The sequence below is a fragment of the Salvelinus namaycush genome, unplaced genomic scaffold (genome assembly GCF_016432855.1).
Source record: "Salvelinus namaycush isolate Seneca unplaced genomic scaffold, SaNama_1.0 Scaffold1422, whole genome shotgun sequence".
NCBI lineage: Eukaryota > Metazoa > Chordata > Actinopteri > Salmoniformes > Salmonidae > Salvelinus > Salvelinus namaycush.
In genome coordinates this window covers 1-26,868 of record NW_024058145.1, presented here as the reverse complement: position 1 = coordinate 26,868, position 26,868 = coordinate 1, and the positions used below count along the sequence as shown (strand labels likewise).

The 26,868-nt window shown below is 41.5% G+C and overlaps 1 protein-coding gene across 1 annotated transcript in view; it reads left to right on the top strand.

Annotated features, from left to right (window-relative positions):
* LOC120036672 (protein FAM193B-like) overlaps positions 1–18,112 on the top strand; it is a gene marked incomplete at its 3' end in the record, with an annotated part of 44,163 nt that extends 26,051 nt beyond the window's left edge. Inside the window, exons 6-8 of the mRNA XM_038983061.1 lie at positions 7,037–7,226; positions 16,892–17,128; positions 17,858–18,112. Coding sequence (XP_038838989.1) covers positions 7,037–7,226; positions 16,892–17,128; positions 17,858–18,112 — 682 coding nt within the window. The remainder of the gene's footprint in view (positions 1–7,036; positions 7,227–16,891; positions 17,129–17,857) is intronic.
* Positions 18,113–26,868: the final 8,756 nt, after the last annotated feature.

Here is a 26,868-nt window from a genome sequence, read left to right as displayed (position 1 = left end):
TGTTTCTACAGTAGTGATGTTTCATACATAGTGTGATGTTTCTACAGTAGTGATGTTTCTACAATAGTGATGTTTCTACAGTAGTGATGTTTCTACAGTAGTGATGTTTCTACAGTAGTGATGTTTCTACAGTAGTGATGTTTCTACAGTAGTGATGTTTCTACAGTAGTGATGTTCCATACACAGTGTGATGTTTCTACAGTAGTGATGTTTCTACAGTAGTGATGTTCCATACATAGTGTGATGTTTCTACAGTAGTGATGTTTCTACAGTAGTGATGTTCCATACATAGTGTGATGTTCCATACATAGTGTGATGTTTCTACAGTAGTGATGTTTCTACAGTAGTGATGTTCCATACATAATGTGATGTTTCTACAGTAGTGGTGTTCCATACATAGTGATGTTTCTACAGTAGTGATGTTTCTACAGTAGTGATGTTTCTACAGTAGTGATGTTCCATACACAGTGTGATGTTTCTACAGTAGTGATGTTCCATACATAGTGTGATGTTTCTACAGTAGTGATGTTCCATACATAGTGTGATGTTTCTACAGTAGTGGTGTTCCATACATAATGTGATGTTTCTACAGTAGTGATGTTCCATACATAGTGTGATGTTTCTACAGTAGTGATGTTCCATACATAGTGTGATGTTTCTACAGTAGTGATGTTCCATACATAGTGTGATGTTTCTACAGTAGTGATGTTCCATACATAGTGTGTTGTTTCTACAGTAGTGGTGTTTTTACATAGTGTGATGTTTCTACAGTAGTGATGTTTCTACAGTAGTGATGTTCCATACATAGTGTGATGTTTCTACAGTAGTGATGTTCCATACATAGTGTGTTGTTTCTACAGTAGTGGTGTTCCATACATAGTGTGTTGTTTCTACAGTAGTGATGTTCCATACATAATGTGTTGTTTCTACAGTAGTGGTGTTCCATACATAGTGTGTTGTTTCTACAGTAGTGATGATCCATACATAGTGTGATGTTTCTACAGTAGTGATTTTTCTACAGTAGTGATGTTCCATACATAGTGTGATGTTTCTACAGTAGTGATGTTCCATACATAGTGTGATGTTTCTACAGTAGTGATGTTTCTACAGTAGTGATGTTCCATACATAGTGTGATGTTTCTACAGTAGTGATGTTCCATACATAGTGTGATGTTTCTACAGTAGTGATGTTCCATACATAGTGTGATGTTTCTACAGTAGTGGTGTTCCATACATAGTGTGTTGTTTCTACAGTAGTGATGTTCCATACATAGTGTGATGTTTCTACAGTAGTGATGTTTCTACAGTAGTGATGTTCCATACATAGTGTGTTGTTTCTACAGTAGTGGTGTTCCATACATAGTGTGATGTTCCATACATAGTGTGTTGTTTCTACAGTAGTGGTGTTCCATACATAGTGTGGTGTTTCTACAGTAGTGGTGTTCCATACATAATGTGAGGTTTCTACAGTAGTGATGTTTCTACAGTAGTGATGTTTCTACAGTAGTGATGTTTCTACAGTAGTGATGTTCCATACATAGTGTGATGTTTCTACAGTAGTGATGTTTCTACAGTAGTGATGTTTCTACAGTAGTGATGTTTCTACAGTAGTGATGTTTCATACATAGTGTGATGTTTCTACAGTAGTGATGTTTCTACAGTAGTGATGTTTCTACAGTAGTGATGTTTCTACAGTAGTGATGTTTCTACAGTAGTGATGTTTCTACAGTAGTGATGTTTCTACAGTAGTGATGTTCCATACACAGTGTGATGTTTCTACAGTAGTGATGTTTCTACAGTAGTGATGTTTCTACAGTAGTGATGTTTCTACAGTAGTGATGTTCCATACATAGTGTGATGTTTCTACAGTAGTGATGTTTCTACAGTAGTGATGTTCCATACATAGTGTGATGTTCCATACATAGTGTGATGTTTCTACAGTAGTGATGTTTCTACAGTAGTGATGTTCCATACATATTGTGATGTTTCTACAGTAGTGGTGTTCCATACATAGTGTGATGTTTCTACAGTAGTGATGTTTCTACAGTAGTGATGTTCCATACACAGTGTGATGTTTCTACAGTAGTGATGTTCCATACATAGTGTGATGTTTCTACAGTAGTGATGTTCCATACACAGTGTGATGTTTCTACAGTAGTGGTGTTCCATACATAATGTGATGTTTCTACAGTAGTGATGTTCCATACATAGTGTGATGTTTCTACAGTAGTGATGTTCCATACATAGTGTGTTGTTTCTACAGTAGTGGTGTTTTTACATAGTGTGATGTTTCTACAGTAGTGATGTTTCTACAGTAGTGATGTTCCATACATAGTGTGATGTTTCTACAGTAGTGATGTTCCATACATAGTGTGATGTTTCTACAGTAGTGATGTTCCATACATAGTGTGTTGTTTCTACAGTAGTGGTGTTCCATACATAGTGTGTTGTTTCTACAGTAGTGATGTTCCATACATAATGTGTTGTTTCTACAGTAGTGGTGTTCCATACATAGTGTGTTGTTTCTACAGTAGTGATGATCCATACATAGTGTGATGTTTCTACAGTAGTGATGTTTCTACAGTAGTGATGTTCCATACATAGTGTGATGTTTCTACAGTAGTGATGTTCCATACATAGTGTGATGTTTCTACAGTAGTGATGTTTCTACAGTAGTGATGTTCCATACATAGTGTGATGTTTCTACAGTAGTGATGTTCCATACATAGTGTGATGTTTCTACAGTAGTGATGTTTCTACAGTAGTGATGTTCCATACATAGTGTGATGTTTCTACAGTAGTGATGTTCCATACATAGTGTGATGTTTCTACAGTAGTGGTGTTCCATACATAGTGTGTTGTTTCTACAGTAGTGATGTTCCATACATAGTGTGATGTTTCTACAGTAGTGATGTTTCTACAGTAGTGATGTTCCATACATAGTGTGTTGTTTCTACAGTAGTGGTGTTCCATACATAGTGTGTTGTTTCTACAGTAGTGATGTTCCATACATAGTGTGATGTTTCTACAGTAGTGATGTTCCATACATAGTGTGATGTTTCTACAGTAGTGATGTTCCATACATAGTGTGATGTTTCTACAGTAGTGTTGTTCCATACATAGTGTGATGTTCCATACATAGTGTGATGTTTCTACAGTAGTGATGTTCCATACATAGTGTGATGTTTCTACAGTAGTGGTGTTTCTACAGTAGTGATGTTCCATACATAGTTTGATGTTTCTACAGTAGTGGTGTTTCTACAGTAGTGATGTTCCATACATAGTGTGATGTTTCTACAGTAGTGATGTTCCATACATAATGTGATGTTTCTACAGTATTGATGTTTCTACAGTAGTGATGTTTCATACATAGTGTGATGTTTCTACAGTAGTGATGTTCCATACATAATGTGATGTTTCTACAGTAGTGATGTTCCATACATAATGTGATGTTTCTACAGTATTGATGTTTCTACAGTAGTGATGTTTCTACAGTAGTGGTGTTCCATACATAGTGTGTTGTTTCTACAGTAGTGATGTTCCATACATAGTGTGATGTTTCTACAGTAGTGATGTTCCATACATAGTGTGTTGTTTCTACAGTAATGGTGTTCCATACATAGTGTGATGTTTCTACAGTAGTGATGTTCCATACATAGTGTGATGTTTCTACAGTAGTGATGTTCCATACATAGTGTGATGTTTCTACAGTAGTGATGTTTCTACAGTAGTGATGTTCCATACATAGTGTGATGTTTCTACAGTAGTGATGTTCCATACATAGTGTGATGTTTCTACAGTAGTGATGTTTCTACAGTAGTGATTTTTCTACAGTAGTGATGTTCCATACATAGTGTGATGTTTCTACAGTAGTGATGTTTCTACAGTAGTGATGTTCCATACATAGTGTGATGTTTCTACAGTAGTGATGTTCCATACATAGTGTGATGTTTCTACAGTAGTGATGTTCCATACATAGTGTGATGTTTCTACAGTAGTGATGTTCCATACATAGTGTGATGTTTCTACAGTAGTGATGTTTCTACAGTAGTGATGTTCCATACATAGTGTGATGTTTCTACAGTAGTGATGTTCCATACATAGTGTGATGTTTCTACAGTAGTGATGTTTCTACAGTAGTGATGTTCCATACATAGTGTGATGTTTCTACAGTAGTGATGTTCCATACATAGTGTGATGTTTCTACAGTAGTGATGTTCCATACATAGTGTGATGTTTCTACAGTAGTGATGTTCCATACATAGTGTGTTGTTTCTACAGTAGTGATGTTCCATACATAGTGTGCTGTTTCTACAGTAGTGATGTTCCATACATAGTGTGATGTTTCTACAGTAGTGATGTTCCATACATAGTGTGTTGTTTCTACAGTAGTGATGTTCCATACATAGTGTGATGTTTCTACAGTAGTGATGTTTCTACAGTAGTGATGTTCCATACATAGTGTGATGTTCCATACATAGTGTGATGTTTCTACAGTAGTGATGTTTCTACAGTAGCGATGTTTCTACAGTAGTGATGTTCCATACATAGTGTGATGTTTCTACAGTAGTGATGTTTCTACAGTAGTGATGTTCCATACATAGTGTGATGTTCCATACATAGTGTGATGTTTCTACAGTAGTGATGTTTCTACAGTAGTGATGTTTCTACAGTAGTGATGTTTCTACAGTAGTGATGTTCCATACATAGTGTGATGTTTCTACAGTAGTGATGTTCCATACATAGTGTGTTTCTACAGTAGTGATGTTTCTACAGTAGTGATGTTTCTACAGTGGTGATGTTCCATACATAGTGTGTTGTTTCTACAGTAGTGATGTTTCTACAGTAGTGATGTTTCTACAGTAGTGATGTTTCTACAGTAGTGATGTTTCTACAGTAGTGATGTTCCATACATAGTGTGATGTTCCATACATAGTGTGATGTTTCTACAGTAGTGATGTTTCTACAGTAGTGATGTTCCATACATAGTGTGTTGTTTCTACAGTAGTGATGTTTCTACAGTGGTGATGTTCCATACATAGTGTGATGTTTCTACAGTAGTGATGTTTCATACATAGTGTGATGTTTCTACAGTAGTGATGTTCCATACATAATGTGATGTTTCTACAGTAGTGGTGTTTCTACAGTAGTGGTGTTTCTACAGTAGTGATGTTTCTACAGTAGTGATGTTCCATACATAATGTGATGTTTCTACAGTAGTGATGTTTCTACAGTAGTGATGTTTCTACAGTAGTGATGTTTCTACAGTAGTGATGTTTCTACAGTAGTGATGTTTCTACAGTAGTGATGTTTCTACAGTAGTGATGTTCCATACATAGTGTGATGTTTCTACAGTAGTGATGTTTCTACAGTAGTGATGTTTCTACAGTAGTGATGTTCCATACATAGTGTGTTTCTACAGTAGTGATGTTTCTACAGTAGTGATGTTTCTACAGTGGTGATGTTCCATACATAGTGTGTTGTTTCTACAGTAGTGATGTTTCTACAGTAGTGATGTTCCATACATAGTGTGATGTTCCATACATAGTGTGATGTTTCTACAGTAGTGATGTTTCTACAGTAGTGATGTTCCATACATAGTGTGTTTCTACAGTAGTGATGTTTCTACAGTGGTGATGTTCCATACATAGTGTGATGTTTCTACAGTAGTGATGTTTCATACATAGTGTGATGTTTCTACAGTAGTGATGTTCCATACATAATGTGATGTTTCTACAGTAGTGATGTTTCTACAGTAGTGATGTTCCATACATAATGTGATGTTTCTACAGTAGTGGTGTTTCTACAGTAGTGATGTTCCATACATAGTGTGATGTTTCTACAGTAGTGGTGTTTCTACAGTAGTGATGTTCCATACATAGTGTGGTGTTTCTACAGTAGTGGTGTTCCATACATAGTGTGATGTTCCATACATAGTGTGGTGTTTCTACAGTAGTGGTGTTCCATACATAGTGTGATGTTCCATACATAGTGTGATGTTTCTACAGTAGTGGTGTTTCTACAGTAGTGATGTTCCATACATAGTGTGATGTTCCATACATAGTGTGGTGTTTCTACAGTAGTGGTGTTCCATACATAGTGTGATGTTCCATACATAGTGTGATGTTTCTACAGTAGTGATGTTTCTACAGTAGTGATGTTTCTACAGTAGTGATGTTTCTACAGTAGTGATGTTCCATACATAGTGTGGTGTTTCTACAGTAGTGATGTTTCTACAGTAGTGATGTTTCTACAGTAGTGATGTTCCATACATAGTGTGATGTTCCATACATAGTGTGGTGTTTCTACAGTAGTGATGTTCCATACATAGTGTGATGTTTCCACAGTAGTGGTGCTCCATAGATAGTTGGTTGTTTTCAAGCACTGTGCAGTAATAGACAGCTAGCATAGGTAATGTGAATAATGATAGGTAATGTGAATAGTGATAGGTAATGTGAATAATGATGGTTTCATGGGAGAAGAACAATTTAGGTTTATTATACAATCTAGTAGGTAAATACTTAATTCAAGGTTTGTATTCGATTGCTACTAATGTCCAAACTATTTATCTGGTTCAATTGATAACCACTGACTAAATGTCAAACTCTAAGATGTGTTTGTTTGGGGTGTATTGCCCTAATGCAGTGACATTTTATTAAATTAAGTTGTACATTTCAGCAACATTTCACGCTAACATGCGAGGACTCGAAATGATTTGCATGAGATTCTGGAACACACATTGTTTCAGATGGCCTCCTCTAGAATCTAGTGATAAGACACGGTTCTACCTGTCATCACTGCTCTAGAATCTAGTGATAAGACACGGTTCTACCTGTCATCACTGCTCTAGAATCTAGTGATAAGACATGGTTCTACCTGTCATCACTGCTCTAGAATCTAGTGATAAGACGTGGTTCTACCTGTCATCACTGCTGAATTCTTCTAAAAGTCACCTCACTAAGCATGGTTTCTGTCTTTCTCTGTCTCTACATCTGACTGCACTATCTGTTCTCTGCATCCCGTGTCCATGCTCCAGGGACCAGGCGTGTAAAGGACATAAGCTGTCTAACGGGGCGGGGGGGTTGTGTCACCCCCCTTCGGAGCTGGAGGAGGGAGAGGACGAGGACTCTAGTTCGGAGAGGAGCTCCTGTGCTTCCTCCTCAAACAACCAGAAGGATGGGAAGTACTGTGACTGCTGCTACTGTGAGTTCTTCGGACACAACGCGGTATGTATAGTAGTGATGGGGGAAAAATGCATACAGCTACATATCGAATATGATTTTTGATGGTATACAGTGCATTAGGAAAGTATTCAGACCCCTTCCCTTTTTCCACATTTTGATACGTTACAGCCTTATTCTAAAATTGATTAAATACATGTTTTTCCTCATCAATCTACACACAATACCACATAATGACATCACAATACCCCCTAATGACATCACAATACCCCCTAATGACATCACAATACCCCCTAATGACATCACAATACCCCCTAATGACATCACAATACCCCCTAATGACATCACAATACCCCCTAATGACATCACAATACCCCATAATGACAAAGCAAAAACAGGTTTTTAGTAAGTTTAGCAAATTTATGAAATTAACTCAGCCAAAAATGAAACATCCTCACTGTCAACTGCGTTTATTTTCAGCAAAATACCGTCTGTAAGCTGTTAGTGTCTTAACGACCGTTCCACAGGTGCATGTGCATTAATTGTTTATGGTTCATTGAACAAACATGGGAAACAGTGTTTAAACCCTTTACAACGAAGATCTGTGAAGTTATTTGGATTTCTACGAATTATCTTTGAAAGACAGGGTCCTGGAAAAGGGACGTTTCTTTTTTGGATGAGTTTCTAAAAACAGATACCTTATTTACATAAGTATTCAGACCCTTTGCTATGAGACTTGAAATTGAGCTCAGGTGCATCCTGTTTCCATTGATCATCCTTGAGATGTTTCTACAACTTGATTGGAGTCCACCAGTGGTAAATTCAATTGATTGGATATGATTTGGAAAGGCACACACCTGTCTATATAAGGTCCCACAGTTGACCGAGCAAAAACCAAGCCATGAGGTCGAAGGAATTGTCTGTAGAGCTCCGAGACAGGATTGTGTTGGGGCACAGATCTGGGGAAGGGTACCAAAACCTTTCTGCAGCATTGAAGGTCCCCAAGAACACAGTGGTCTTCATCATTCTTAAATGGAAGAAGTTTGGAACCACCAAGACTCTTCCTAGAGCTGGCCGCCCGGCCAAACTGAGCAATCGGGGGAGAAGGGCCTTGGTCAGGGAGGTGACCAAGAACCCGATGGTCACTCTGACAGAGCTCCAGAGTTCCTCTGTGGAGATGGGAGAACCTTCCAGAAGGACAACCATCTCTGCAGCACTCCATCAGTTAGGCCTTTATGGTAGAGTGGCCAGATGGAAGCCACTCTTAGAGTTTGCCAAAAGGCACCTAAAGGACTCTCAGACCATGAGAAACAAGATTATCTTGTCTGATGAAACCAAGATTGAACTATTTGGCCTGAATGCAAAGCGTCACATCTGGAGGAAACCTGGCACCATCCCTACGCTGAAGCATGGCAGGGACTAGGAGACTAGTCAGGATCGAGGGAAAGATGAGCGGAGCAAAGTACAGAGAGATCCTTGATGAAAACCTGCTCCAGAGAGCTCAGGACCTCAGACTGGGGCGAAGGTTCACCTTCCAACAGGACAACGACCCTAAGCACACACCCACGCCATGTGTAATAAAACATTTAACATTTCTTAAAAATATATTTTAAAAAACGTTTTCCTTTGTCATTATGGGGTATTGTGTGTAAATTGATGAGGGGAAAAAACGATTTAATCCATTTTAGAATAAGGCTGTAATGTAGCAATGTGGAAAAAGTCAAGGGGTCTGAATACTTTCCGAATGCACTGTATTACAATATTTTTGAACATATCGCAATATTATTTTTTGCTCTAGTCGGCTGTACCTGCAACAAAACAAAGCTTGTCCTCCATCTTCTTTTTAAATAGTGAGCCAATTTGTTTTCAGCACTTTTCCCCCCCAGGACTGATCAAAACTCACTTTAATCATGGCTCTCTTGTTCTTCTGCAGCAGACACACGTGGCGGGCCTAGGGAAACCCTTCACAGCGTGAAATTGACGTTTCAATTTTTTATTTTTTTATATAGTTCTGAAAACTACAAACTCTCAAATCCAGATTCTTTTTTTATCTTTTTTTAATCGCTTGAGATTTATTTATCAGAATCCGAGTTATGAGCTTTTAAAAGTTGACCCAAATCAAAACGGATAGAACGGATAAAACCGTAAAGATGTTACATTGTTTTCTAATTCCAACGAGAGAAAACAGCGTGATTTGTTTCCCGAAGAGATTAGATGTATTATTATTAAAACAGGTAACTGTTGGAATTGATTTAAATAATCATGACTAGAACTAAAGATTATATTGTAAAATAACAGATACATATCTGGAGCCTAAATAATACATTTTAGTGAGATGATGAACTGTCAACAACAACATCCTTAAAATGTAAAAACATGAATGATTTGTTTTGATTTGGCAATCTAGAAAACTGGATGTCATGAGAGAAGAGAAGGACTTGGTAGTACACCACTACCACACGATACATCTAAAATAGTACTAGTGTTGACTGCGACCTGGTGTTGTTGAAAGCCCGGCTGGTAGTGGGAGGGGAGGATTTAGTTCATGTTGATATGAATGAATTTGACTCTCTCTCTCTCTCTGTCAAACAAATGCAAATAGATCTCTAACACACACAAACTACTAGGACATTATTCCTACCTTTTAGCTCCGTGGTGACGGCCACCATCTTGGATCCAGAGCTGGGCACCAGATCCGTGAGCCTGCCCGTTCCCTTCATCATCTAACCTTGAGGGAGAAAAACATATTTTAGTGCTTTATCACTCGTATTTATTGAGGTCCACATAAAAAAAAAAAATTGTCATGGAGACCCAAATGTTTTTAAACACACACACACACACACACACACACACACACACACACACACACACACACACACACTCACACTCACAAAGGGGTTATGTTACTCTTCAAACTGACCTCTCTCTCTCCCTCCCTCTCAATGAATCAACATTCTCTTGTTAGCTAGCTAATTTGTTTTGTGTGTTACACGGATGATGGAATACCTGGTGACAGTGTAACATTTAGGCCACCGTTAGCTATAGCAGCGTGTCTTCAATAGGACTGTCATTATAACAACAGTGGCTATAGCCTACCTTGAACAATACTAAAAAAGGAGAGGCAGGTAGTGAAGGCTTGATAGTTGATCAAATCTAGGTACTGCACTGTGTGATGGGCTTAGCAACAACAACAATTTTTTTTTTTTAAAGGATTTAAGTTAGAAATGAGTTGGAGCATATAACAAAATATGTATTTATTTTAGATCACTGCCATCCGTTGTACAGGATGGGATAGGACTGGGCCATATGGACTAGAACTCATAGCTCACTGCCATCCGTTGTACAGGATGGGATAGGACTGGGCCATATGGACTAGAACTCATAGCTCACTGCCATCTGTTGTACAGGATGGGATAGGACTGGGCCATATGGACTAGAACTCATAGCTCACTGCCATCCGTTGTACAGGATGGGATAGGACTGGGCCATATGGACTAGAACTCATAGCCCACTGCCATCCGTTGTACAGGATGGGATAGGACTGGGCCATATGGACTAGAACTCATAGCTCACTGCCATCCGTTGTACAGGATGGGATAGGACTGGGCCATATGGACTAGAACTCATAGCCCACTGCCATCCGTTGTACAGGATGGGATAGGACTGGGCCATATGGACTAGAACTCATAGCTCACTGCCATCCGTTGTACAGGATGGGATAGGACTGGGCCATATGGACTAGAACTCATAGCTCACTGCCATCCGTTGTACAGGATGGGATAGGACTGGGCCATATGGACTAGAACTCATAGCTCACTGCCATCTGTTGTACAGGATGGGATAGGACTGGACCATATGGACTAGAACTCATAGCTCACTGCCATCCGTTGTACAGGATGGGATAGGACTGGGCCATATGGACTAGAACTCATAGCCCACTGCCATCCGTTGTACAGGATGGGATAGGACTGGGCCATATGGACTAGAACTCATAGCCCACTGCCATCCGTTGTACAGGATGGGATAGGACTGGGCCATATGGACTAGAACTCATAGCTCACTGCCATCTGTTGTACAGGATGGGATAGGACTGGGCCATATGGACTAGAACTCATAGCTCACTGCCATCCGTTGTACAGGATGGGATAGGACTGGGCCATATGGACTAGAACTCATAGCTCACTGCCATCTGTTGTACAGGATGGGATAGGACTGGGCCATATGGACTAGAACTCATAGCTCACTGCCATCCGTTGTACAGGATGGGATAGGACTGGGCCATATGGCCAAGAACTCATAGCCCACTGCCATCCGTTGTACAGGATGGGATAGGACTGGGCCATATGGCCAAGAACTCATAGCCCACTGCCATCTGTTGCACAGGATGGGATAGGACTGGGCCATATGGACTAGAACTCATAGCCCACTGCCATCCGTTGTACAGGATGGGATAGGACTGGGCCATATGGACTAGAACTCATAGCCCACTGCCATCCGTTGTACAGGATGGGATAGGACTGGGCCATATGGACTAGAACTCATAGCCCACTGCCATCCGTTGTACAGGATGGGATAGGACTGGGCCATATGGACTAGAACTCATAGCTCACTGCCATCTGTTGTACAGGATGGGATAGGACTGGGCCATATGGACTAGAACTCAGCTTCATTTTTTTAACAACTTTAAAAAATATTTTCTCGAAATAAGCTTTGTACAATTAGTTGTCAAATACACTGCATTTAAAACAGTCAGCAATAATCTAATGAATTCAGGTCTTGGTAAATTATACCTATGGCTAAATATATGCCTTCCATAATCATAACACACTCTAATAATTTATTTTATCAAAATAGTTGTACCTGCTTTTTTTTTTGCAATAATCCCTGATCTGGCTTTCAGGTCTTCTATAAAAATGATATTTTTGTTTAAATGTAACCAGAACCATGCATGATGCACATTTACTAATGTAGTAAATGAACACCGGTCTCATAAACAATCTCTCAAGAACAAGCCCACCTGCTAGTGAGTAGCCAGCTAATATTTAGACTTCAAGTTTAGCCAACTTGGATCAAGGTATAAGTTCTGAATACAACTAACAAGGCAAAACGGTTGAATTAGGAACACGACCTCCTGTCCGTCTCCACCCGTTTGAACAGCGTGCTAGACTGTCCACTTTGTTCACATGTTCAAATCAAGTGTCCTACCTTCTCAGAATGAAAACCAGTCACCAATTCTTTATATAATAGTTTTATGCTTATTGAAAAATGTTTTAAAACGAAATAAACAGCTAGTATAACCTTTTTATTTGATTAAAATGCTGATAGCGGTACGTGGTCCCCGTAATGCTCACGGGACAAACTGAGCATTTCATTTTCCATGGATGAAAGTTCATTGGTACATCTGTTTTAGTAGTGTCTGCTCTGCCTGAAACCTGAGGTGAAACAACCGTTCCAACCACCTTGTTTATCTTCTCCATTACACTATGTCTCCATGTGTTGGTGTCCTTATGACCCGTGATGTTGGACCAAACCTCAAATGCAAATATCGAGTTGAGCCCGTCTTGTCAGAGAGGAAGAAGTGATTGTTGTGAGGTTGGGTCTTGGGGAGAAAGAGAGGAAGCCAGACGTTTCACTCTCACCAAGATCTGTCTGGCCCAGTGGCCCATTATGACACAACAATGGACGAGAAGAAGAATGGCAAATAATACTAATATTAAAGAGCGTCTGGTTAATCAATAGGCCATGTCAAGATATACAGTGCCTTGCGGAAAGTATTCAGACCCCTTGACTTTCAACTTTTTGTTATGTTAGACTTATTCTAAACTGGATTAAATAATATATATCCTCATCAATCTGCACACAATAAATACCCCAAATAATGACAAAGCGTAAACGGGTTTTTAGATAAGAATTTGTTCTTAACTGACTTGCCTAATTAAATAAAGGGTAAATATAATATATGAAAAATTCAGACCCTTTCCTATGAGACTTGAAATAGAGCTCAGGTGCATCCTGTTTCCATTGATCATCCTTGAGATGTTTCTACAACTTGATTGGAGATGTCTCTACAACTTGATTGGACATGATTTGGAAAGGCACCCACCTGTCCATATAATGTCCCACAGTTGACAGTGCATGTCAGAGCAATAACCAAGCCACGAGGTCGAAGGAATTGTCCGTAGAACTCCGAGACAGGATTGTGTCGAGGCACAGATCTGGGGAAGGAAGGCCTTCTCTTTGTTTTAGTTTTACGTACGATGTCACTTCCTCTTGGTGAAACGTGTTCTATGGTTTACGAAGCGCAGGGAGGAAGGTGAGCCGTGGTTGGCTTCGATGGTCTTGTGTTTTGATTTCTAATAGCAGCCTTGTGTTCTGCGATGCGGCGTTTCGACCAATAGAAGCAGCCCCCGCAGATGCATTTGAGCGTGTACATGCCATTTGTGGTGTACTTAACTAGCTAGCTAATTAGCTTAATATACCTTTCTGGCTCCTCATTGAAGATGCTCTCATCTCTCCATCCGTGATGAGGTGACAGACGATCGTAAAATAATCCTTGATTAGCGGTAATCCCAGAGAATACTTGTCAGTTCAAAGTAATGACAACTAGCTAGCTAAATCAGACACCTAACAACATGGCTATCTGAGAAGTCAGCTTCAACTAGAAAAAGACTGGGTGGGTTACGATGACAGGAGCCCAATCCCCTGAGCACTCGGTCACACCCCCTCAAAGATTAAAAGCAGTGGATTGGTGTAACTGTGTGGGTAGGTAAGTCATATACACCTATCCAATGCTTTTCCATCTGTGAGGGGAGTGGCCAGGGCTCAAAATGACAGATTATGACAGCAAGTTTTTAGAATAGGATATCAGTTGCGTTGCTACCTAAAATCTAGATCGTTCTGAACTGCTGAAATTACTGCAATACTGTTAATATATTGTGTTCACTTTTCATGTCATTATGACCAGCTGATTGGCCTACCCACAGCTGATAGGCCTACACACTGATCAATAGGCCTACACACTGATCAATGCACTGATCAATAGGCCTACCCACTGATCAATAGGCCTGCAACACTGATCAATGGGCCTGCAACACTGATCAATGGGCCTGCAACACTGATCAATGGGTCTGCAACACTGATCAATGGGCCTGCAACACTGATCAATGGGCCTGCAACACTGATCAATGGGCCTGCAACACTGATCAATGGGCCTGCAACACTGATCAATGGGCCTGCAACACTGATCAATGGGCCTGCAACACTGATCAATGGGCCTACACACTGATCAATGGGCCTGCACACTGATCAATGGGCCTACACACTGATCAATGGGCCTACACACTGATCAATGGGCCTGCACACTGATCAATGGGCCTACACACTGATCAATGGGCCTACACACTGATCAATGGGCCTGCACACTGATCAAGGGGCCTACACACTGATCAAGGGGCCTGCACACTGATCAATGGGCCTACACACTGATCAATGGGCCTACACACTGATCAATGGGCCTGCACACTGATCAATGGGCCTACACACTGATCAATGGGCCTGCACACTGATCAATGCACTGATCAATAGGCCTACCCACTGATCAATAGGCCTACCCACAGCTGATAGGCCTACACACTGATCAATGGGCCTACACACTGATCAATGGGCCTGCACACTGATCAATGGGCCTACACACTGATCAATGGGCCTGCACACTGATCAATGGGCCTGCACACTGATCAATGGGCCTACAACACTGATCAATGGGCCTACAACACTGATCAATGGGCCTACAACACTGATCAATGGGCCTACAACACTGATCAATGGGCCTACACACTGATCAATAGGCCTACACACTGATCAATGGGCCTACAACACTGATCAATGGGCCTGCACACTGATCAATGGGCCTGCACACTGATCAATGGGCCTACACACTGATCAATAGGCCTACACACTGATCAATGGGCCTACAACACTGATCAATGGGCCTACACACTGATCAATGCACTGATCAATAGGCCTACCCACTGATCAATAGGCCTACCCACAGCTCAATGGGCCTACACACTGATCAATGGGCCTACACACTGATCAATGGGCCTGCACACTGATCAATGGGCCTGCACACTGATCAATGGGCCTGCACACTGATCAATCAACATCAGAAGAAAGTGTGACCCTTTTTATGAACGTTGGCTCCGTTGTGAAAATAAAAAGAGTTGATTGGGAATGACAACTTTATCTCACTACATTACTAGCTAGCTAATTATTCTGTGTCTATACCAGCCAAACTTCGTTGATTTGTAGCATGTTATCTTGAGTGGGCCAAATCGGCTGCGACTCTCTCTCAGGGAAGTTTTGAGCTAGCGTTTTCACATTGAGCATGCTAGCTAATTACAATAATGAAAATGGTTTTAAAGTATCCAAAACAACCAATATTACAATTTCCACAAAAAATATTATTGCTTTTTCCCCCTACTACTTAATGATAATAATAATGATAATAATGCAGAGGCTAAATGTAGCTACGCAGTTGGTCTGTAGAATTACGTTTTCTTCTGTTTGTTTTGTGTGAGTTATTTGCTACATTGTCACTGTATTTTTGTTCTGTGCAACATCCGACGGGTACTCGTAGACAGCCTCACATGTGGCGAGTACTATGTTTGGAACATCGAATCGCAATGAAATCACAGTCTCGAATCGCAATGAAATCACAGTCTCGAATCGCAATGAAATCACAGTCTCGAATCGCAATGAAATCAGTCTCGAATCGCAATGAAATCACAGTCTCGAATCGCAATGAAATCACAGTCTCGAATCGCAATGAAATCAGTCTCGAATCGCAATGAAATCACAGTCTCGAATCGCAATGAAATCAGTCTCGAATCGCAATGAAATCACAGTCTCGAATCGCAATGAAATCACAGTCTCGAATCGCAATGAAATCAGTCTCGAATCGCAATGAAATCAGTCTCGAATCGCAATGAAATCAGTCTCGAATCGCAATGAAATCACAGTCTCGAATCGCAATACATATAGAATCGTGAGGTCCCTGGCAATTCTCAGCCCTAATGTATAGTATGGCACACTTAGTCATTTATTGAATTAGCATTAAAAGCAGGAACGATATAAACAGCGAGTGACAAAAGTAATTTTTGACTGCTGCTTCTGCCAAGTTCTTTGGACACAGAGCGGTCCGTCTCTTTAGTAATGGATTTATGGAGCACTTGGCTTTTCACTTGGCAAACATTGTGTTCATGTTGGGGCCAAACGTAAACCCATTGGTTGTTAAATGTGAAATCCGGTGGCCTGGGGTGGTCTAACAGTCTTAAACCGCTGCCTGTGGCTCACACGTACGATGTACTGCTGCCAGCATGGGTTGGAGTCCCACCCACTGCTCTTTCAGCACTCTCTCTCCTACCTTTTCATCTTGGTCTCTCTCTAGCCAATAAACATACTACAACAAAGATTGTGGCTCGGGTTTCAATCCACAAAGATGCTCCCCTCCCTTCTGCCATCCTTCCACTAATTCTGAGATGGCTGGATAGGTGTACGCTCCAACTAGTTTCTGCCATGTTACTGTCACCATATCCAGCCTTCACAGATGTCTAAAGGGGAGTGAACAAGAGCAAAGGAAGACAGATAGGTATTGAAATGAAACACATGCTATTGAAGTCTCCTCTGATCATGTCCTCTCCTCCCTCCAGCCCCCGGCCGCTCCGACCAGCCGTAACTACACAGAGATCCGTGAGAAGCTCCGGTCCCGTCTGACGCGTCGTAAGGAGGAGTGTCTTCCCCAGAGACGGGACTCTGACCCGTCCGTGTCCACCTCCATCGACCACCGAGACGTGGACGAGCTGTTGGACTTCATCAACTCCTCAGAGCACAAACCAGCCAACAGCGCTAAGGCTGCCAAGCGGGCACGTCATAAACAGAAGAAGAAGGTGATGTCAAATTACATGGTGGGAATACTCATCAATACAGATCAGTTAATACATCTTAAAGTGTTTGGTGTTTGTTTGGGGCGTCTACATGTATATTTGTGTAAGTACGTAATATTTGTAGTAATCGCCTGTTTCTGTTACGTGAGGCAGCTTGGTCTCCCGAGTGGAGCAGCGGTCTAAGGCACTGCATTTCAGTGCTAGAGGCGTCACCTACAGACACCCTGGTTCGAATCCAGGCTCTATCACAACCGGCTGTGATTGGGATTCCGATAGGGCGGCGCACAATTGGCCCAGCGTCGTCCGGGTTTATGTAAATAAGAACTGACTTGCCTAGTTAAATAAAGGTTACATTTAAAAATGTGAATTGATTTAAGGGACACTAGTCTATCTCCTGTTTCTGTAGTGAGACAGCTTGAAGTACCAGTACACCCCCTGGACAGGATGCTCTGTGTTTATATGCTAATAATTAATTTATAATGGGAAGTAAACACATTTTCATAGTTGTAATTAGATGTATTCTGTCTGTCTCAGTACTCATCTGTCTGTCTGTCTGACCGTCTGTCTGTCTGACCGTCTGTCTGTCTGTCTGACCGTCTGTCTGTCTGACCGTCTGTCTGTCTGACCGTCTAACCGTCTGTCTGACTGTCGAACCGTAAGTCCGTCTGTCTGACCGTGTTTGTCCGTCTGACCGTGTCCGTCTGTCTGACCGTCTGTCTCTCCCCACCTCAGGAGAAGCAGAGCCAGGCAGGTAGTGGTGATTGTGAGGGAGCTGGTAGCGACCCCCCTTCAACCCCTCCAGAGCCCAGTGAGGACCCAGACCACTTCAGCCAGGAGGAGGAGGAGGAGGAGGAGGAGGAGGATGTGGACGGGGAGGACGGTGAAGGCCCGGAGGCTAGTCGGCTGCTGGAGTGGCCCCAGCTGGAACTAGAGAGGGTCAACTCCTTCCTGACTTCTCGGCTAGAGGAGATCAAGAACACCATCAAGGTAAGGATAACTGCGTCCCTAAGGGCAGGCACCCTATTCCCTAAATTATGCACTACTGTGGACCAAGGCCTCTCTACTGTATATAGCCTCTCTACTGTATATAGCCTCTCTACTGTATATAGCCTCTCTACTGTATATAGCCTCTCTACTGTATATAGCCTCGCTACTGTATATAGCCTCTCTACTGTATGTAGCCTCACTACTGTATATAGCCTCTCTACTGTATATAACCTCTCTACTGTATATAGCCTCTCTACTGTATATAGCCTCTCTACTGTATGTAGCCTCTCTACTGTATGTAGCCTCTCTACTGTATATAGCCTCTCTACTGTATATAGCCTCTCTACTGTATGTAGCCTCTCTACTGTATATAGCCTCTCTACTGTATATAGCCTCTACTGTATATAGCCTCTCTACTGTATATAGCCTCTCTACTGTATGTAGCCTCTCTACTGTATATAGCCTCTCTACTGTATGTAGCCCCTCTACTGTATATAGCCCCTCTACTGTATGTAGCCTCTCTACTGTATGTAGCCTCTCTACTGTATGTAGCCTCTCTACTGTATATAGCCTCTCTACTGTATATAGCCTCTCTACTGTATGTAGCCTCTCTACTGTATATAGCCTCTCTACTGTATGTAGCCCCTCTACTGTATATAGCCCCTCTACTGTATATAGCCCCTCTACTGTATGTAGCCTCTCTACTGTATGTAGCCTCTCTACTGTATATAGCCTCTCTACTGTATGTAGCCTCTCTACTGTATATAGCCTCTCTACTGTATATAGCCTCTCTACTGTATATAGCCTCTCTACTGTATATAGCCTCTCTACTGTATATAGCCCCTCTCTACTGTATATAGCCCCTCTCTACTGTATATAGCCCCTCTCTACTGTATATAGCCCCTCTCTACTGTATATAGCCCCTCTCTACTGTATATAGCCCCTCTCTACTGTATATAGCCTCTCTACTGTATGTAGCCTCTCTACTGTATGTAGCCTCTCTACTGTATGTAGCCTCTCTACTGTATGTAGCCTCTCTACTGTATATAGCCCCTCTCTACTGTATATAGCCCCTCTCTACTGTATATAGCCTCTCTACTGTATATAGCCTCTCTACTGTATATAACCTCTCTACTGTATATAACCTCACTACTGTATATAACCTCGCTACTGTATATAACCTCGCTACTGTATATAGCCTCGCTACTGTATATAGCCTCGCTACTGTATATAGCCTCTCTACTGTACATAGCCTCTCTACTGTATATAGCCTCTCTACTGTATATAGCCTCTCTACTGTATATAGCCTCTCTACTGTACATAGCCTCTCTACTGTATATAGCCTCTCTACTGTATATAGCCTCTCTACTGTATATAGCCTCTCTACTGTATATAGCCTCTACTGTATATAGCCTCTCTACTGTATACAGCCTCTCTACTGTATATAGCCCCTCTCTACTGTATGTAGCCTCGCTACTGTATGTAGCCTCGCTACTGTATGTAGCCTCGCTACTGTATGTAGCCTCTCTACTGTATGTAGCCTCTCTACTGTATATAGAATCTCTACTGTATATAGCCCCTCTCTACTGTATATAGCCTCTCTACTGTATATAGCCTCTCTACTGTATATAGCCTCTCTACTGTATATAGCCTCTCTACTGTATATAGCCTCACTACTGTTATAGCCTCACTACTGTATATAGCCTCTCTACTGTATATAGCCTCTCTACTGTATGTAGCCTCTCTACTGTATATAGCCTCTCTACTGTATATAGCCCCTCTCTACTGTATATAGCCCCTCTCTACTGTATATAGCCCCTCTCTACTGTATATAGCCCCTCTCTACTGTATATAGCCCCTCTCTACTGTATATAGCCCCTCTCTACTGTATATAGCCCCTCTCTACTGTATATAGCCTCTCTACTGTATATAGCCTCTCTACTGTATATAGCCTCACTACTGTTATAGCCTCACTACTGTATATAGCCTCTCTACTGTATATAGCCTCTCTACTGTATATAGCCTCTCTACTGTATGTAGCCTCTCTACTGTATGTAGCCTCTCTACTGTATGTAGCCTCGCTACTGTATATAGCCTCTCTACTGTACGTAGCCTCTCTACTGTACGTAGCCTCTCTACTGTACGTAGCCTCTCTACTGTACGTAGCCTCTCTACTGTTATAGCCTCTCTACTTTATATAGCCTCTCTACTGTATATAGCCTCTCTACTGTATATAGCCTCTCTACTGTATATAGCCTCTCTACTGTATATAGCCTCTACTGTATATAGCCTCTCTACTGTATATAGCCTCTACTGTATACAGCCTCTCTACTGTATATAGCCCCTCTCTACTGTATGTAGCCTCGCTACTGTATGTAGCCTCGCTACTGTATGTAGCCTCGCTACTGTATGTAGCCTCTCTACTGTATATAGAATCTCTACTGTATATAGCCCCTCTCTACTGTATATAGCCTCTCTACTGTATATAGCCTCTCTACTGTATATAGCCTCTCTACTGTATATAGCCTCTCTACTGTATATAGCCTCTCTACTGTATATAGCCTCACTACTGTATATAGCCTCTCTACTGTATATAGCCTCTCTACTGTATGTAGCCTCTCTACTGTATGTAGCCTCTCTACTGTATATAGCCTCTCTACTGTATATAGAATCTCTACTGTATATAGCCCCTCTCTACTGTATATAGCCCCTCTCTACTGTATATAGCCCCTCTCTACTGTATATAGCCTCTCTCTACTGTATATAGCCTCTCTCTACTGTATATAGCCTCTCTACTGTATATAGCCTCTCTACTGTATATAGCCTCTCTACTGTATATAGCCTCTCTACTGTATATAGCCTCTCTACTGTATATAGCCTCTCTACTGTATATAGCCTCTCTACTGTATATAGCCTCTCTACTGTATGTAGCCTCTCTACTGTATGTAGCCTCTCTACTGTATGTAGCCTCTCTACTGTATGTAGCCTCGCTACTGTATGTAGCCTCTCTACTGTACGTAGCCTCTCTACTGTACGTAGCCTCTCTACTGTACGTAGCCTCTCTACTGTTATAGCCTCTCTACTTTATATAGCCTCTCTACTGTATATAGCCTCTCTACTGTATATAGCCTCTCTACTGTATGTAGCCTCTCTACTGTATATAGCCTCTCTACTGTTATAGCCTCGCTACTGTATATAGCCTCTCTACTGTATATAGCCTCTCTACTGTATATAGCCTCTCTACTGTATATAGCCTCTCTACTGTATATAGCCTCTCTACTGTTATAGCCTCTCCTGTATGTAGCCTCGCTACTGTATATAGCCTCTCTACTGTATGTAGCCTCGCTACTGTATGTAGCCTCGCTACTGTATGTAGCCTCGCTACTGTATGTAGCCTCTCTACTGTATGTAGCCTCTCTACTGTTATAGCCTTTCTACTGTATGTAGCCTCTCTACTGTATGTAGCCTCTCTACTGTATATAGCCTCTCTACTGTATGTAGCCTCTCTACTGTATGTAGCCTCTCTACTGTATGTAGCCTCTCTACTGTATGTAGCCTCTCTACTGTTATAGCCTCTCTACTGTATGTAGCCTCTCTACTGTATGTAGCCTCTCTACTGTATATAGCCTCACTACTGTATATAGCCTCTCTACTGTATGTAGCCTCTCTACTGTATGTAGCCTCTCTACTGTATATAGCCTCACTACTGTATATAGCCTCACTACTGTATATAGCCTCTCTACTGTTATAGCCTCTCTACTGTATATAGCCTCTCTACTGTATATAGCCTCTCTACTGTATGTAGCCTCTCTACTGTTATAGCCTCTCTACTGTATATAGCCTCGCTACTGTATGTAGCCTCGCTACTGTATGTAGCCTCGCTACTGTATGTAGCCTCGCTACTGTATGTAGCCTCTCTACTGTATGTAGCCTCTCTACTGTATGTAGCCTCTCTACTGTATGTAGCCTCTCTACTGTATATAGCCTCTCTACTGTATGTAGCCTCTCTACTGTATGTAGCCTCTCTACTGTATGTAGCCTCTCTACTGTATGTAGCCTCTCTACTGTATGTAGCCTCTCTACTGTATGTAGCCTCTCTACTGTTATAGCCTCTCTACTGTATGTAGCCTCTCTACTGTATGTAGCCTCTCTACTGTATATAGCCTCTCTACTGTATGTAGCCTCTCTACTGTATGTAGCCTCTCTACTGTATATAGCCTCTCTACTGTTATAGCCTCTCTACTGTATATAGCCTCTCTACTGTATGTAGCCTCTCTACTGTTATAGCCTCTCTACTGTTATAGCCTCTCTACTGTATATAGCCTCTCTACTGTATGTAGCCTCTCTACTGTATGTAGCCTCTCTACTGTATGTAGCCTCTCTACTGTATGTAGCCTCGCTACTGTATGTAGCCTCGCTACTGTATGTAGCCTCGCTACTGTATGTAGCCTCTCTACTGTATGTAGCCTCTCTACTGTATGTAGCCTCGCTACTGTATGTAGCCTCTCTACTGAATGTTGCCTCTCTACTGTTATAGCCTCTCTACTGTATGTAGCCTCTCTACTGTATGTAGCCTCGCTACTGTATGTAGCCTCTCTACTGTTATAGCCTCTCTACTGTATATAGCCTCTCTACTGTATGTAGCCTCTCTACTGTATGTAGCCTCTCTACTGTATATAGCCCCTCTACTGTATGTAGCCTCTCTACTGTATGTAGCCTCTCTACTGTATGTAGCCTCTCTACTGTATGTAGCCTCTCTACTGTATGTAGCCTCTCTACTGTTATAGCCTCTCTACTGTTATAGCCTCTCTACTGTATGTAGCCTCTCTACTGTATATAGCCCCTCTACTGTATGTAGCCTCTCTACTGTACGTAGCCCCTCTACTGTATGTAGCCTCTCTACTGTTATTTTTCACTGTCTTTTTACTGTTTTATTTCTTTACCTACCTATTGTTCATCTAATACCTTTTTTGCACTGTTGGTTAGAGCCTGTAAGTCAGCATTTCACTGTTGTATTCGGCGCACGTGACAAACTTTGATTTGATAAACGTATTGAACTTATTAGAAAATGTATTAATTTACCCAAGACTATGACATTACCAAAATGCATCAGTGATTAATATTGTCCTTTCTGAAGAGGCATCTCAGGAATGCCCCTGTCTGTGTTTCTCTAGCACTTTATAGTGAGGCAGCTTGATGTACCAGTACACCCCCTGGACAGGACACTAGTCTATCTCCTGTTACTGTAGTGAGACAGCTTGATGTACAGGACACCCCCTGGACAGGACACTAGTCTATCTCCTGTTTCTGTAGTGAGGCAGCTTGATGTACCAGTACACCCCCTGGACAGGACACTAGTCTATCTCCTGTTTCTGTAGTGAGACAGCTTGATGTACAGGACACCCCCTGGACAGGACACTAGTCTATCTCCTGTTTCTGTAGTGAGGCAGCTTGATGTACCAGGACACCCCCTGGACAGGACACTAGTCTATATCCTGTTACTGTAGTGAGACAGCTTGATGTACAGGACACTAGTCTATATCCTGTTACTGTAGTGAGGCAGCTTGATGTACAGGACACTAGTCTATCTCCTGTTACTGTAGTGAGGCAGCTTGATGTACAGGACACTAGTCTATATCCTGTTACTGTAGTGAGGCAGCTTGATGTACAGGACACTAGTCTATATCCTGTTACTGTAGTGAGACAGCTTGATGTACAGGACACTAGTCTATATCCTGTTACTGTAGTGAGGCAGCTTGATGTACAGGACACCCCCTGGACAGGACACTAGTCCATCTCCTGTTTCTGTAGTGAGACAGCTTGATGTACAGGACACCCCCTGGACAGGACACTAGTCTATATCCTGTTTCTGTAGTGAGACAGCTTGATGTACAGGACACTAGTCTATCTCCTGTTTCTGTAGTGAGGCAGCTTGACACCCCCTGGACAGGACACTAGTCTATCCTCTGTTTCTGTAGTGAGGCAGCTTGATGTACCAGGACACCTCCTGGACAGGACACTAGTCCATCTCCTGTTTCTGTAGTGAGACAGCTTGATGTACCAGGACACTAGTCCATCTCCTGTTTCTGTAGTGAGGCAGCTTGACAACCCCTGGACAGGACACTAGTCTATGGCAGGGCCTATTGTATTGTTTGTCTATCTATTGATGGTAAAATATGTTTTTTTTCTTACATATTATTATTCGCACATTGTCTACTGCAGTGGTCAGCAGTGATTTCTGATTTAAGATCACTTTCTGAGTAAAAATGCAAGATCTACTGCTCAGATGTTTTTTTAAATCAACGTAAACCTATTTAAAAACAGTTCTGCAGTGAGTTTTGTGCGGTAGGCTTTAGGACCAATACATTATCACTGCATATTGGCTATAGGCCTAATACATTATCACTGCATATTGGCTATAGGCCTAATACATTATCACTGCATATTGGCTATAGGCCTAATACATTATCACTGCATATTGGCTATAGGCCTAATACATTATCACTGCATATTGGCTATAGGCCTAATACATTATCACTGCATATTGGCTATAGGCCTAATACATTATCACTGCATATTGGCTATAGGCCTAATACATTATCACTGCATATTGGCTATAGGCCTAATACATTATCACTGCATATTGGCTATGCTCAGTAGGCTGTAGACCTAATACATTATCACTGCATATTGGCTATAGGCCTAATACATTATCACAGCATATTGGCTATGCTCAGTAGGCTATAGGCCCAATACATTATCACTGCATATTGGCTATGCTCAGTAGGCTATAGACCCAATACATTATCACAGCATATTGGCTATGCTCAGTAGGCTATAGGCCCAATACATTATCACTGCATATTGGCTATGCTCAGTAGGCTATAGGCCCAATACATTATCACTGCATATTGGCTATGCTCAGTAGGCTATAGGCCCAATACATTATCACTGCATATTGGCTATGCTCAGTAGGCTATAGTCCTAATACATTATCACTGCATATTGGCTATGCTCAGTAGGCTATACGCCCAATACATTATCACTGCATATTGGCTATAGGCCTAATACATTATCACTGTATATTGGCTATAGGCCTAATACATTATCACAGCATATTGGCTATAGGCCTAATACATTATCACTGTATATTGGCTATAGGCCTAATACATTATCACTGCATATTGGCTATAGGCCTAATACATTATCACTGCATATTGGCTATAGGCCTAATACATTATCACTGCATATTGGCTATAGGCCTAATACATTATCACTGTATATTGGCTATAGGCCTAATACATTATCACTGCATATTGGCTATAGGCCTAATACATTATCACTGTATATTGGCTATAGGCCTAATACATTATCACTGCATATTGGCTATAGGCCTAATACATTATCACTGTATATTGGCTATGCTCAGTAGGCTATAGGCCCAATACATTATCACTGCATATTGGCTATGCTCAGTAGGCTATAGACCCAATACATTATCACTGCATATTGGCTATGCTCAGTAGGCTATAGGCCCAATACATTATCACTGCATATTGGCTATACTCAGTAGGCTATAGGCCCAATACATTATCACTGCATATTGGCTATAGGCCCAATACATTATCACTGCATATTGGCTATACTCAGTAGGCTATAGGCCCAATACATTATCACTGCATATTGGCTATGCTCAGTAGGCTATAGACCCAATACATTATCACTGCATATTGGCTATAGGCCCAATACATTATCACTGCATATTGGCTATACTCAGTAGGCTATAGGCCCAATATATTATCACTGCATATTGGCTATAGGCCCAATACATTATCACTGCATATTGGCTATACTCAGTAGGCTATAGGCCCAATACATTATCACTGCATATTGGCTATGCTCAGTAGGCTATAGACCCAATACATTATCACAGCATATTGGCTATGCATGAAGTGCCATGCCAATGCTGCTCTTCTCAGACCATTTAGAAATGATATATATTTGTAATTGGTATTTGATCACAGTGGTAATTTGTTGTATTACTGGTAAGGCCCAGCTGAGTTACTGGACTGATGGGCTGCGTCTGATGCTCAGTCTGAGGGAGGGAGCAGCGGTGAGGCAGCCTCTCACCTGACTCACCGTCCCTCCGCTGAGGAAAGGGGACACAGATCCAGCTGATGGTGTAAACTCAAGTCACACGGCATTATTTCTGCCTCCGGCATCATTTAAGGTTATCAGCTTTGCTGTGCGCTCCAGGCTTCGCCTTCCCGGCACGAGGGCTGTTGAATCAAGTGCACCTACCGTCAACAGCGCTAAACGAAGGGAAATAAATAGGAACTCGAGGCTTCTTTTTTTTTTTTTTACAGATATGTTTGGAGATCGACCGGTTGATTGCGACCCGTCGAATGTTATCTGGAGTTGGTGTCTTTTAGGGGTGGTTTCTCAGACACAAATCAAGCATAGTCCTGGACCAAAACATCAAGCTCAATGGAGCGTCTCCATCGAAAGAGATGTAGGACTAGGCTTAATCTGTGTTCAGGAAACCAGTCCTCAATCTGTTCATATCAGTGTTTCAGTGAGTGTATTATGTGCAATCTGATAAACAGCTGAAACCCTGATTTAAGGGAGTTTAGCTGTTTTAAATGTTGGTTTATTAAACTGGCAGTTTAGCGGTTTAAATGTTGGTTTATTAAACTGGCAGTTTAGCGGTTTTAAATGTTGGTTTATTAAACTGGCAGTTTAGCGGTTTTAAATGT